The 13,590-nt window shown below is 54.4% G+C and overlaps 1 protein-coding gene across 1 annotated transcript in view; it reads left to right on the top strand.

Moving 5' to 3' along the window:
* DCST2 (DC-STAMP domain containing 2) overlaps window positions 1-12,589 on the top strand; it is a 32,837-nt gene extending 20,248 nt beyond the window's left edge. The window contains exons 10-15 of the mRNA XM_077322045.1: window positions 1,694-1,794; window positions 3,427-3,557; window positions 5,373-5,500; window positions 6,263-6,356; window positions 8,531-8,809; window positions 12,171-12,589. Of these exons, the coding sequence (XP_077178160.1) occupies window positions 1,694-1,794; window positions 3,427-3,557; window positions 5,373-5,500; window positions 6,263-6,356; window positions 8,531-8,809; window positions 12,171-12,567 (1,130 nt within the window). The 3' untranslated portion in view covers window positions 12,568-12,589. The remainder of the gene's footprint in view (window positions 1-1,693; window positions 1,795-3,426; window positions 3,558-5,372; window positions 5,501-6,262; window positions 6,357-8,530; window positions 8,810-12,170) is intronic.
* The last annotated feature ends 1,001 nt before the right edge of the window (window positions 12,590-13,590 follow it).

Below are 13,590 nucleotides of genomic sequence, written 5' to 3'. Positions count from 1 at the left end.
CACCCCCTCCAGGCCCATCACTGGCCATTTTGGGAAGGAGCCGTCAGTTGACATGATCCTATATGGTCTTACCACCCGATAAATGTTTAACACATTTTAACAAAAAATATATTTAAAAAATTAACTCCCACCCATCCGGGAAACCCTTCCAGGGCCATGAAGAAGCCCTGAGCAAGCCTGCCCTACAGGGTTGCTGTGAGTCAGCAGTGGCTTGAGGCTATTGATTGACCAATGGTCTGATTCAGGACAAGGCAGGCACAAGCGTCCACTTGGCGGGAGAATGGCGTTCTAAGCCACTTTGACTCCCATCTATAGTTAAAAAGTGAGATATAAATGCTAAATGGGTACGTCTTCTGCTCAGGACCTGGACATCGTAAGGCCCTCCCCACCTCCGCTCCCAGAAGAAGTAAAGTTTTTCTGGAGGGGGCTGTCTTGGGGGGGGGGGTCAAGCAGGTAAGCCCTCAGAGGCAGGGCCTTTCCTGTGGTGGCTCCCCATTTGAGAAAAATCCTTCCCAAGACCGTTTATGCCCTGGAGGTTTCATGCAGGGCTGCAGGCTGGAGTTTTAGTCGTGGCAGGTTGCTCTACCTCTTCCTGCACCCACACGGGGGAGCATTTGGCCTGGTGCACCTCATCCAGCCCCGATTTGTGCTCCTGCACGAGTGCCGGGGCAGTAAAGTTCCCAGTGCATAATCGGTCTAAGAGATGCCTGCCAAGCACCTACTTGTCCAGGCTCTCCTGGGGAAAAAACAACCTTACCACCATCTTCAGTAACCCCTGGGCTCAACTGAGAAAGAAACATTTTCAACTGACCTTTCCTCACTGTCTCGTCTTTGCTCTCCCTTGAAATGGACATCGCTGAAGGGAAAAGCCACTTAGTTTACGATTTCCTTCGTTGTCCACTTTTCTGGTGCAACGGACAAGCCTTCCACCCCCCCTCCAACCTTATACGTTTTGCCAGGAAGTGAAGAAGTCACTGTGGAATAAAATGGGGTACTAAAGAGAGCTCCCCTGTGTAAAGTTGTGGGAGGGTAGAAGCCAGCGTGTCACCTATCCTAGCTGAAGAAGAATGCAGCAGTCTTGAAGTCAGGAAAAGTACATTTTGGGCATGGCGGAAGCGCGCACGAGAGCATCCTGAAAGGGCCTGAAAATTCACAATGTTGATTTCAGACTGCTGGAGACTGGCACAATCCTCACAAATGTACAACGTTCTAGAGCGGGCCCTTGTGGCCAAAACTGGAATGACATGGCAAATGCAACAGAGAACAAGAGGAGTTGGTTTTTATACCCTGCTTCTCACTGTTTGAAAAAGTCTCAGTGGCTTACAATCACCTTCTCTTCCTTTCCCTACAGCAAACACCCTGAGAGGTAGGCGGGGCTGAGAGCTCTGGCAGAACTGCTCTGTGAGAACAGCTCTAACTGGGCCTGCCATGAAATGAAGGAGCAGTGAGTGTAGAATGGACCAAAGAAAATCCTTCTTTACACAAAGAGTCATGAATTCCCTGCCGCAGAAAGGGGTGGGGGCTGCAAGCAAAGGCAGCTTCAAGAGGGGGCTGGAGAACCATGGAAATCAGAAGCCACAAGACATACACAGAACGCTCAGTCTGCAGCAGGGATGCTCTGAACTCTTGGTGCTAGGGGGGGACAACTGTGAGAGAGAGTCTGGATAGATGTGCCATTCCTCCCCCTCCCCAGGTCTCATGTACGGAGCTTGCTTATTCATTGCCGTCTTTGGCAGCTACGTGCAGCGTCTCCGGCGAGTCGTGTGTGCCTGGTACTACCCCTCACGTGAGCAGGTGAGAGAATATACCCCCCCCCCCCCGGCAGTCCTGGAACAGGCTGAAATTTCGCACAGGTCTGATTGGCTAGTGACTGTTCAGTGGCTTACTCCTTTTTCAGTCTCACCTGCCGTCGTGGACACGGACTGGCCATTAGGACCACTGGGGGATTTCTCAGTGGGCCAAAGACTTACCCTCCACACACATTTGGACCCATCCAGTCCAGGGAGGAAAGGCCACATACGGTCCAGGGAAGGGGGCCGCTAGCCAGGAGGAGCAACACACCCCTCAGGGAAGGCTGCTCCCGGCCCAGAAAACCTGCAATAGCTGCCCAGCCAGTCAAGATGTAGGGATGGGTGGTTCCTCCACTCCCCATGGATAGACCAGGGCTGGGACCCTTTTCCAGGGCTGTTTTTGCTCCCAGGCTGCCCTGGCCTGCAGCGTGCAGTTCGGCTTCCCCTTGGCCTTCCTTGCGGCTTTGAACTCCTCCTGGCACAGGTTTGTCATTGGCAACTTTTTTTGGCATTAAAAATAGTACAAGCCACAAGACCTCGATAACGGGTGGGATCTTTAGCACAGCACAGAGTTAAGCCAAAGAGACAAAAGAAACTGGATGAAACGCAGCCCTTCTGTGCCTCTGCTAAATACACCCTTTCTTCTGTTAAGCACGGGGTAGGCCCCTTCTCTTAAAGAGGTCTCATTGTCAAGGTAGCTGTTCACCCCTTCTTCCGAGAGCAGGCTCCTCCCCTGAAGTTCAGCAGGCAAAAGACCAAACGACCAAAAAGACCCTCCTTCCTGTGATCAGGATCAGATATAGTTTCCTGTCCCCTCCCATAGGAAGCCCCTCACCTAGGAATTCTGGGAAGAAGAAACTCCCCCCCCCCCATTCCAGGTACCTGCTTCCTGGCCGGATAGATTAACAAGTTAAAGGGAAGGTGATCAGGGGCTTAGCAGCCCCTCCCCTCTCCCCAGCCCAGAGGAAAAAACTCTCCTTATGAAACAGAAGAATTGAGGCTTTTGAACTCTGGTGCTGGAGAAGACTCTTGCGAGTCCCTTGGACTGCAAGGCGAGCAAACCGGTCAGTCCTAGAGGAGATCAGCCCTGACTGCTCTTTAGAAGGCCAGATCCTGAAGATGAAACTCAAATACTTTGGCCACCTCATGAGAAGGAAGGACTCCCTGGAGAAGAGCCTAATGCTGGGAGCGATCGAGGGCAAAAGAAGAAGGGGACGACAGAGAATGAGGTGGCTGGATGGAGTCACTGAAGCAGTAGGTGCAAACTTAAATGGACTCCGGGGAATGGTAGAGGACAGGAAGACCTGGAGGATCATTGTCCATGGGGTCGCGATGGGTCGGACACGACTTCGCACCTAACAGCAACTACATGAAACAGCAAAGGGGCATATCGTCACAGCCCCCATCACCTACCCCTGCATAGCATTCCTTGGTGATCTCCCATCCAAATACGAATTAGGCCTGCCCCTGCTTTGTTTTGCAATCTGATAAAATCCAGCTGGCAATACAGGTCAGGGCAAACAATCTGTTGAAAGGAGAATTAGTACTCCAGGCAGGGGCTGGCCCCACTTTGCCTATTGCCCTGCATTCTGCACTGGACAGCTTCTTCCGCTCACCCAGGATTCCCTGTGCCTAGGAGAGAATATGCTACCTCTACAACACCATCCTGACCCGAAGGACGACTTTCATGAGCGCTGTGCTGAAGGCCGTGAGGAGGCGCTCGGCGGACGGGGGTCACACCAACCTCTTCCTCATCTTGGCCGCCAAGTAAGTCGCAGAGGGTTTTCACTTGCGTTCTCAGCTACCGGCTGGCAGCCCGATTCCATATTTGCTCATTGTTCTCTTAATGTGGACATCTTTATTGTACACAAACTGTTTCCCATGCCATTCAATCTCCAGATTGCTGCTTCTGATGTGGAAACACATCTACCGGCGTGCTCCAAGAAACGGAAATGACTCCGGACTTGACTTCCGTTTGTCCTGCCCCAAGGAGCATGCCAGTAGATGTGGGGTGGGCGGCTGAGGCTGTGCGCATTACACCTCTACCCGGACTCCAGGCGATAAGGCCGGCTGCGGAAGATGGCCAGCCCTGGCGCTGAACCCCTTTCACTGTGCCGCCACCTCCTCCACTGCCCATCTTTCACAGCCAAACTTGCTATCAGGTGTGCAGTGTGGGTGCAAAATTGAAGCAGTGATGCCACTGCAAGCAGAATCGCATTGTGGCAGGTTATGCATTTCCACATAATCTGCAACCATCTGATTCTCGCGTCTTCCCCCCCCCCCCCCCCACTCATCTCTGGAGTCTGTTACCCATTTTTATTATGCTGTATGTAAATTTACTCTCACACTTTGCTCATAAGGATGAGCCAATTCCTGCCATTCCACGACATTGTTTTTGAGGAAGTAGACTGTGCCCATACTAAAGTCCATACCTTGAAGACTTTTTTGGTCTTAAAGGTGCCCTTGGATTCTAAATTTGCTCTGCTGCTTCAGACCCACTCGGCTCCTCGCTTGAATCTGTTCTTATGCACCAAAATGTTTGCATTCCCACGTCCAGGCCTTGTAGATCCTGTCCTTAACATAAATTAGCAAGGCCGCCCCTGACTCAGCATAACCCGCTCTCTCATGCTCACCTGCGTAATTAAGCCTGGTTCTGCCGTCATGGGAAGGGGCCAGGCTGCCGGAAGCCCCACCCTCCACACCACCTCATGCAGTCAGTTCTTTGCCAGGCGAGACAGCCGCAGGCGTTTCCCACGCATTTTCCACGAGAGCATCCCAGTCATAAAAGGACCAGAAACAGGGCTGGTTCAGCAACCCCAGCTGGCTTCTGAGACGCCAGCAGGCCTGGCTTCAGCTGCCCGCCTCAAGTAGATCTTCACCTTCCCCCCTCCCTGAACTAAAAGATTCATAAAAGGTAAAGGTAAAGGTATCCCCTGTGCAAGCACGGGGTCATGTCTGACCCTTGGGGTGACGCCCTCCAGCGTTTTCTTGGCAGACTCAATACGGGGTGGTTTGCCAGTGCCTTCCCCAGTCATTACCGTTTACCCCCCAGCAAGCTGAGTCCTCATTTTACCGACCTCAGAAGGATGGAAGGCTGAGTCAACCTTGAGCCGGCTGCTGGGATCGAACTCCCAGCCTCATGGGCAGAGCTTTCAGACTGCATGTCTGCTGCCTTACCACTCTGCGCCGCAAGAGGCTCAAGATTCATAACTAGCATGAATTAAACCTGCCTCGATTGACATAGACACTGAAAGGAGCCATTAAGAAGAATGCATTTCTGTTGTTTTCCAAGCAAGGCACTCACACGACCATAGAAGAGGCATCTTGCCCTTCTTTCTCACGCACGGAAGGGAATGCCTCTGCAGAGGCATCATTGGCTCGTCATGCCATGAGGAATGCCTCTTCTGGGAAGGCATCCATGACGGGTGGGGATTGCAACCCATTTTTGGACTGCAGAGGTGCCGGGGATTGAACCTGGGACCTTCTGCGTCCCGAACAGGGGCTCTTCCACTGAGCCACACGGCCCCTCCCCAAGTCACAGCAGGGTCAGTACTGCAATCTCCCCCCTGCTCTCCTTTGCAGGGTCCCTGTGCTGGCCTGGATCGTCAAGAGGCTCGGCGTTCACCAGTCCTACTGCATGGGGTGCGGGAGCGTCCGTCAAGGGGCAGGCAGCGAAGAGTTTGTCACTTGCAGCACGCCAGGTTGCCAAGGTAAGAAACCAGGGTGTGGGTCAGGGGCGGGATGACCAGGGGGAATGTGGGATAGAACTCTAAAGCTCCATGCGATCTGATGGTGAACCAATCGGACTTGTTACTCCCGCTTCTTCGGCCTTGCTTCCAACACAGGTCAGGGAGCTACTTATATGCAAAGCCTTATTAACCCACTCCATCGTCGTGCTTTTATGCTTGTTAGATTAAACATCTTCCCCCCCCCCAGCTGTCCTAGCAGGCAGCACCGATTGGGAACAGATTATGTAAATTTTGCCAATTACAGCCTGACTCAGTGCCACAAATTTTATTGCATTGCCCGTCACATTCTGTGCTTAGACAACGACTGGTTGTCCCTATCATGGTGGACCTTTCTGGACCCATGGACAGAATAACCAGGCATTTGTTAGCTGATAGGTCCCCAGAAATAACACATAGGCCCCCAGAAATAACACATTTCGGCCGCGCATGCGCAATGCACGGGCGTGGCTGCGCATGCGCTGCGTGCGCGGGCAGGCAGTTGCCCTGCCGGTCCCCAGCCTCAAAAAGGTTGGGGACCACTGGGCTAGGCAAGAATCAGGTCTAGACCAGGGGCACCTACAATTGGTGGAAATTACTGATTGCTGGGCATTCTGGAGGAATCTACTGTTGGTCACTGCTTGTTTTATTTCTTTTATTTGTAATTTTTATCCATCAATTAATCAATTAATTATACATTTTTATCAATCAATTAATTATAAATCATGAACTACCCTTCCTCCGCAGGGATCTACTGCCCCAAATGTTACCGTCTCTTGAACAACATCTGCTCCATCTGCATGGGCCCCCTGACCTTCCAGGGAGAGATGGACGAGGAGATGTGAGTGAGCAAAGGCAATCCCCAGGCACGGGGATGCCAGCCTCCAGGCGGGACCAGGGGATCCCCTGGAATTACGGCTCATCTCCAGGCGATAGAGATCAGTCCCCCTGAAGAAAAGGGCTGCTTGGGAGGGGGGACTCCAAGAGCCTTGTCTTCCGTTGAGGTCCCTCCTTGCCCCAAACCCTGCCCACTCCAGGCTCCACCCCCCAAAGCCTCCAGGTTTTTCCCAATCCAGAGATGGCAACCCTATGAAAGGGCACCCTAACCTTGATAGAACGAGGGTCTGGCTCCAGATCAGGCTGTTTCAAGAGCTTGGCATTTTCTGGCCATCCAACAGGCCTTTCTTTGTTCAATTTCCAGGAGGGATCTGGAGCTGTCCTGGAATTACACATAATCTCCAGATGACAGAAGCATGCTCCCCTTGAGAAGACAGTTGCTCTTAGGGGTGCCAGCTTCCAGGGGGGACCTGGAGATCCCCCTGGAATTACAGCTCATCTCCAGGAGACAGAGTTCAGTTCCCCTGGAGAAAAGGGCTGCTTGGGAGGGGGGACTCCAAAGCATTGATGCTCTACTGAGGCCCCTCCCCACTCCAAACCCCGCCCATTCCTGGCTCCACCCCCAAAGCCTCCAGGCATTTCCAAACCCAGAGCGAAGTGGGGCCAAAGCCAGCGGGAGAGAGGGAGACTTTCAAAAAACAAGTCGGCGCCTCTGACCAATTTGCATGAATGTGCCTATCTGCACACGAACTCGCACTGCACAATGCGTTCCAAGGGGTAGGTGCATTCCTGCTGTGGAATCCCCCGGGCCTTGATCTGAGGATTAGGCACACAAAGGAGGAAGGAGGAGGAAGCTCTGTGTCTTTTCACTCCGTCACAGGGGCCCACCAGCTGAGCTCCGTGTCACGGGATGTTCACCAACATTCCAGCTGCTCAGGGGGAAACCACCTGCCTTCTAATGTTGACAGATGGCAGGTTATGTTGAGGAAGTTGAAAACGTTGCTTGGGATGGGGGGGGGGGAAACATTTCACGCTACAGGGGCTAAGAACAGAAAGGACTGCGAGGGGGTGGCCAGGAAAGGTTGTGTCTGAGCTTGCCTCTTGCGGCCCTTCCTTGCAGGCCCAGGGAAATGCTCATCTCCACTTTGAGGCCAGGAGGCAAATTTCCTCCAGGGCAGACTAGCTGGGAATTCCTGGGGGGGCGGGGTTAGAATCATAGAATCTTAGAATCATAGAGTTGGAAGGGGCCATACAGGCCATCTAGTCCAACCCCCTGCTCAACGCAGGATCAGCCCTAAGCATCCTAAAGCATCCAAGAAAAGTGTGTATCCAATCTTTGCTTGAAGACGGCCAGTGAGGGGGAGCTCATCACCTCCTTAGGCAGCCTATTCATAGAATCTTAGAATCATAGAGTTGGAAGGGGCCATACAGGCCATCTAGTCCAACCCCCTCCTCAACGCAGGATTAGCCCAGAGCATCCTAAAGCATCCAAGAAAAGTGTGTCTCCAACCTTTCCTTGAAGACGGCCAGTGAGGGGGAGCTCACCACCTCCTTAGGCAGCCTATTCCACTGCTGAACTACTCTGACTGTGAAAAACTTTTTCCTGATATCTAGCCTATATCGTTGTACTTGAAGTTTAAACCCATTACTGCGTGTCCTCTCCTCTGCAGCCAGCAGGGGGGGGGACACACCATCTGGGCATGGACTTGGGGTCACTGTGGGTAGGCAGGTAGTTGTGAACTTCCTGCATTGTGCAGGGGGTTGGGCTAGATGACCCTGGAGGCCCCTTCCAACTCTTATGATTCTATGTACATTAAGAAGAGGAAGGTGATGGGAAGCAACCCAAGGTAAATAGGGTGAGCCAAGAAGTTCAACAGAGATGTTTTTCAAGGAATAGAGGCAGAAGAGGGGGGGGGAGTGTTTGCCGCTGCCAAAGGGGCAGTTGAGACCCCATTGCCCACTTCCCCTAGACTTGCCAAGGGGAGATGTCTGGGAAGCAACCAGGTGCCACAGCAGTCTGCTTGGCAGGGGTAGTCAACCTGCGGTCCTCCAGATGTTCGTGGACTACAATTCCCAGGAGCCCCTGCCAGCGTTTGCTGGCAGGGGCTCATGGGAATTGTAGTCCACGCACATCTGGAGGACCGCAGGTTGACTACCCCTGTACCCCTCCCCTTCCAGCGACTCCAGTGACGAGGAAGCCCTGGCCCTGCAGGTGGCAGCCATCAAGGCCCTCCGGAAGCTTCCGAGTGAGGAACGGCAGCAGCAGAGGCGGGAGCTGAAGCACCGCATCGAGCGGGCCGTCCAGGGGCGGGGGGCCTGCCGCCGCTTGCCCCCCGAGGTGGCCCAGAAGATGCTCGACCAGCTGAAGCAGGAGGGGAGCAGCTCCAGCCAGGACAGCGACTCCAGCAGCTCCAGCGACGACCAGGGCAGCACCCCCCTTTCGGGGTCGGCCTCCAGGTGAGCTTAGGAGACGGATAGACACTTGACCACATGGAGGCAGGCCCTGGTCACTTGCCACAATGGCCAGGGGCTCTCCGGAGTCCCTGCTGAGCGGTCTTTGGCATCGCTGCCCACCAGGAATGAAGGTCATGCCTCTGTCTCACCGGCACTCTCTGCCTCTCCAGGGCTCAAAGGAGGAGACCGGAGGTACCCCAGAGGTCTCTCTCTTACCACCAGGACTCTGCCCCAGCCCATCCCCTGCTTACTTTCGCCCCCTGGCATGGCTGGCCCCTCTGCTAGGAAACCCAGGCCAACATCTGGGATGCAAGAACTTTTGGAGCCAACAAGACACCTTGGGAATTCTGACTGCTGCCACAAAGTGGCCCTCGTAGGAGGCGGAGCCAGGGATACAACCACTGCCACAACTTACCTGGTTTTGTTTAAAGCAAGGGTAGTCAACCTGTAAAGAGCCTCTTGTGGCGCAGAGTGGTAAGGCAGCAGACATGCAGTCTGGAAGCTCTGCCCATGAGGCTGGGAGTTCGATCCCAGCAGCCGGCTCAAGGTTGACTCAGCCTTCCATCCTTCCGAGGTCGGTAAAATGAGCACCCAGCTTGCTGGGGGGTAAACGGTAATGACTGGGGAAGGCACTGGCAAACCACCCCGTATTGAGTCTGCCATGAAAACGCTGGAGGGCGTCACCCCAAGGGTCAGACATGACCCGGTGCTTGCACAGGGGATACCTTTACCTTTACCTTAGTCAACCTGTGGCCCTCCAGATGTTCATGGATTACAGTTCCCATGAGCCCCTGCCAGCAAATACTGGCCGGGGCTCATGGGAATTGTAGTCCATGAACATCTGGAGGACCACAGGTTGACAACCCCTCCTTTAAAGCATTTGTGTGAGGGAATTCCACCCCAATGGTGTTCCTGAGGTGGCGAACATCATGCATCAAAACAATTAAATTCCTTCCACCACGACTGTAGCAACATTTTTGTGGCCAATCAAATCAGCAGTAGGCAAAAGCCCTGCCTGGTTCCTTCCATTTCCTAGAGATTTGGCCGGTGTTGTGTCGGTGCTTGGCTCTTGTGGCCCTCTCTCGCATGTCCAGGGAAATGCCGATTGGCACTTTGGGGTCAGGAGCCGAATTTCTTGGGTTTTTTTTTTGGGGGGGGGGCATCATCTGGGCATGGAATTGAGGTCACTGTGGGTGGGCAGATAGTTGTGAATATCTTGCCTTCTGCAGGGGGTTGGACTTGATGACCATGGAGGCCCCTTCCAACTCTATGACTCTTATGAACTTGGGACCTGCTAGAGATGCTCCCCCTGTGACCAGCAGCCTCTCTCCCCTTGGTTTGCGATGGCTTTTCCAGACCAAGGCCGGGGTTCCAGTAGGAACCGTGGGGCGGGGCTTCAGTAGGGCTCAGTCCTGCCGAACTGCCTGCTCCCAAGAGGCAGGAAGCCATGCCCAAGGAAGAGAGCAGGAGCAAAAAGGACCAGACGGGCCATGTTCCTCTGACTCTTCTCAGACAGTGGCTCAAGTGTCTTTAAGGATGCTTTGCTTTAGGATGCTTTAGGGCTGATCCTGCATTGAGCAGGGGGTTGGACTAGATGGCATGTATGGCCCCTTCCAACTCTATGATTCTATGATTCTATGATTCTATGATTCTATGATAAGGGCGGGGGTAGTCAACCTGTGGTCCTCCAGATGTCCATGGACTACAATTCCCATGAGCCCCTGCCAGCAGACGCTGGCAGGGGCTCATGGGAATTGTAGTCCATGGACATCTGGGGGACCACAGGTTGACTTACCCCTGTTTAAGGGCGTTCCAGAAAGAGCCCTTTTACTCAAAAAGAGGGCAACCTGGAATGTGAGATGCCCCTCCTTTAAATAAAAAGTTATACACAGCAAAATGGTTTTTCACGGAACTTGCCTGCCGATGTAAGACAATCCCCCCCTTTGTGGCTGGCAGGCTTGAGGGTGGGGGAGAAAGAGAGAGAGAGACACCTCACCTTGCATGAGAGTAAACACGGTGGCCACTGTCCCCAAATGAGCAATTCCACTCTGCACATTTAAACAGGGAACCTTTTCTCCCCAAAAGGAAGAAGTTGCGTAGCGAATGCCATCCAGCCACAGTTGATTTATGGCGACCCCGTAGGGTTTTTCCAGGCGAGGGAATAAGCAGAGCTGGGGTTTGCCACAGCCGTCCTGGGTAGCCTTCCCAGGACCGACACAAGGCAGCGTCAAATAAGGACAAGGGCAGAGTTCTACGGCCGGGCCACACAAATGAGAAGGAGGCATCCTGGAGGGGAGAGACACTTCTCGGTCGCAGTGTGTGTGAATGAGATCTTGGGGTACTTGTAGACCGTAAGCGAAATAGGCGCAGACAGCGTGATGCGGCGGGAAAGAAGGCGAATGCAATCTCGGGCTGGATCAACAGAGGCATCACATAGCCATCTGACGGAGAGGCTGATTCTGTGACGGCTCAAGGGGGTGGCAGGTGACAGTGGAGGAGCAATAAGGTTGTGAGTGTCCTGCCCACTGCAGGGGGTTGGACTAGATGACCCTGGAGGTCCCTTACAACTCTGTGATTCTATGAAATCCCCAGATGTCACAGTCCCTCGGTCTACTGCACTGGTCAGACCCCACCTGGAGTCCTGTATGCAGATCTGGAGGCCTCCCTTCAAGAAGGACGTGGACAAAATGGAGAGGGGGCAGAGGAGAGCGACGAGGATGAGTCGAGCCCGAAGAGACCAAGCCCTGTGAGGAAAGGCTGAGGGATGTCCAGCCTGGAGAAGAGGAGGCTGAGAGGGGACAGGATGGCTCTCTTGAAGGATCTGAAAGGGTGTCACTTAGAGGAGACTTATCCTGGATGGTTTAGGCCAGGGGTAGTCAAACTGCGGCCCTCCAGATGTCCACGGACTACAATTCCCAGGAGCCCCTGCCAGCGAACGCTGGCAGGGGCTCCTGGGAATTGTAATCCGTGGACATCTGGAGGGCCGCAATTCAACTACCCCTGGTTTAGGCTGATCCTGCACTGAGTGGGGGGTGGGACTAGGTGGCATGTAGGGCCCCTCCAACTATAGGATCCCAAGATCAGAGGAGACCGGGCAACCCCCATCCCGTTACCCCAACCAAGGAAAAGGGTCGGGAGAGGCTAAGGAATTCTAAGCATGTTCCTAAACACCCAGCAAGGCAAAGCGGTTGAGAGGTTCCCAGCTAGGATCTGAGAGATCCAGGTTCAAATTCCGCACATTGCCTTGGAAGCTTGCCAGGTGACCTTGAGCCCCTCACGGGCTCTCGGCGTAACCTACCTTGCAGGGTTGTTGTGTGGATAAACTGGCTGGGTGGGTCATGCTTTCCCCTATCTCTCCCCGCAGCCTGGATTTCACCTATCAAGATCAGGCAGAGACCAGCAGCAGTGAGGGGCCTGGGTCGGAGTCCGAGGAGCTGGAGGAGGTGAAATCGGAAGGCCGCCCCCTGCAGGAGGAGGCCAAACCCGACCGACGCCCCCTGCAGGAGGAGGCCAAACCCGAACGACGCCCCCTGCAGGAGGAGGCCAAACCTGACCGACGCCCCCTGCAGGAGGAGGCCCAATCCCACAGGAGCCCCCTGCAAGAGGAGGATAAGCCTGACAGGCACCCCACACGGGAGATGGAAGGAGGACCTCCAAGGGGGGTGCCAGGGCTGATAGGCATGGGGAAGCCCAGGGGTGCCATAGGGCTGGCAGGACTGGGCACCCGCCTGCCCCTTCTCCCCTTAAAAAAGGATACTTAGCTATTAAACCATGACAGACGAATACACAGGCGTGTACGGGGCTGTCACAAATCCATGTGCATCTCACTGCAGGTGTGCCCCCAGGGGCATCCACAACACATGGCGGCTTTGCAGCACCAGGGAACTGGGACGGGGGGCAAATTTGCAGCACCCACCCACGAAGCTGCCTTCTATGGAATCAGCCCCTCGGTCCAGTGGGGTCAGTGATGCCTGCTCAGACCAGCAGCCGCTCACAGAATCCTCGAGTTGGAAGGGACCTCCAGGGTCATCTAGTCCAACCCCCTGCAGAATGCAGGAAATCCATCACTCCTTGTCCACCCACCCTGGCCCCAATTCCATGCCCAGATGATCCCCCCCCCCTGCACTCTCTGGGGTCTCCGGTGGAGGTCTTTCCCTTCACCTCCTGGCCCGGTCCGTTTTAACTGGAGAGGCCAGGGATTGAACCCGGGACCTTCTGCATGCCAAGCAGAGGCTCTTCCACTCTTCCATCCTCCCTCCTTCAAAGTCTGTATCGTCTGCTCAGATGGGCAGCAACTCCCCAGGGTCTTAGGCAGAGGTCTTTCCCATCCCCTCCTGCCTGGTCCTTTCAGCTGTACACACCAGGGATCAAACCGGGGAACTTCTGTGTGCCAAGCAGATTCTCTTCCGCTCAGCCATGGCCCCTCCCTGCACCAGCTCCCACCACTCCCCTCCCAGCTCTTGCAGTCCTGCACAAACACACCAAACCCACACGCATGCACACACACGGACACACATACATGGACACCAGAGAGTGCACCGTAGGCCAGAGGCTACCTGCTTTCCATTTTATTGTGAAGCAGCGGTCAACGGACAAGTCACCCGGAGAAACAGTACGCTGGGGAGGGGGAGCAGACCCCCATCTCCTCCAGTATGCATATTATTAGCACCCCCCCACACTGCTGGTGGAGGGGCAGAACCAACAGAAAAAGTCAGCAGGAAGACTCCCCTTCGCCCCCCCCACCCCCCAAAAAAAAGCCCATTTTTTTTCTCAGTGGAGCCCTA

This window comes from Paroedura picta, chromosome 1 (assembly GCF_049243985.1).
Source record: "Paroedura picta isolate Pp20150507F chromosome 1, Ppicta_v3.0, whole genome shotgun sequence".
Taxonomy (NCBI): Eukaryota; Metazoa; Chordata; class Lepidosauria; order Squamata; family Gekkonidae; genus Paroedura; species Paroedura picta.
Note: the sequence above shows the minus strand (reverse complement) of the source record. Positions and strands in the feature narration are given on the sequence as shown.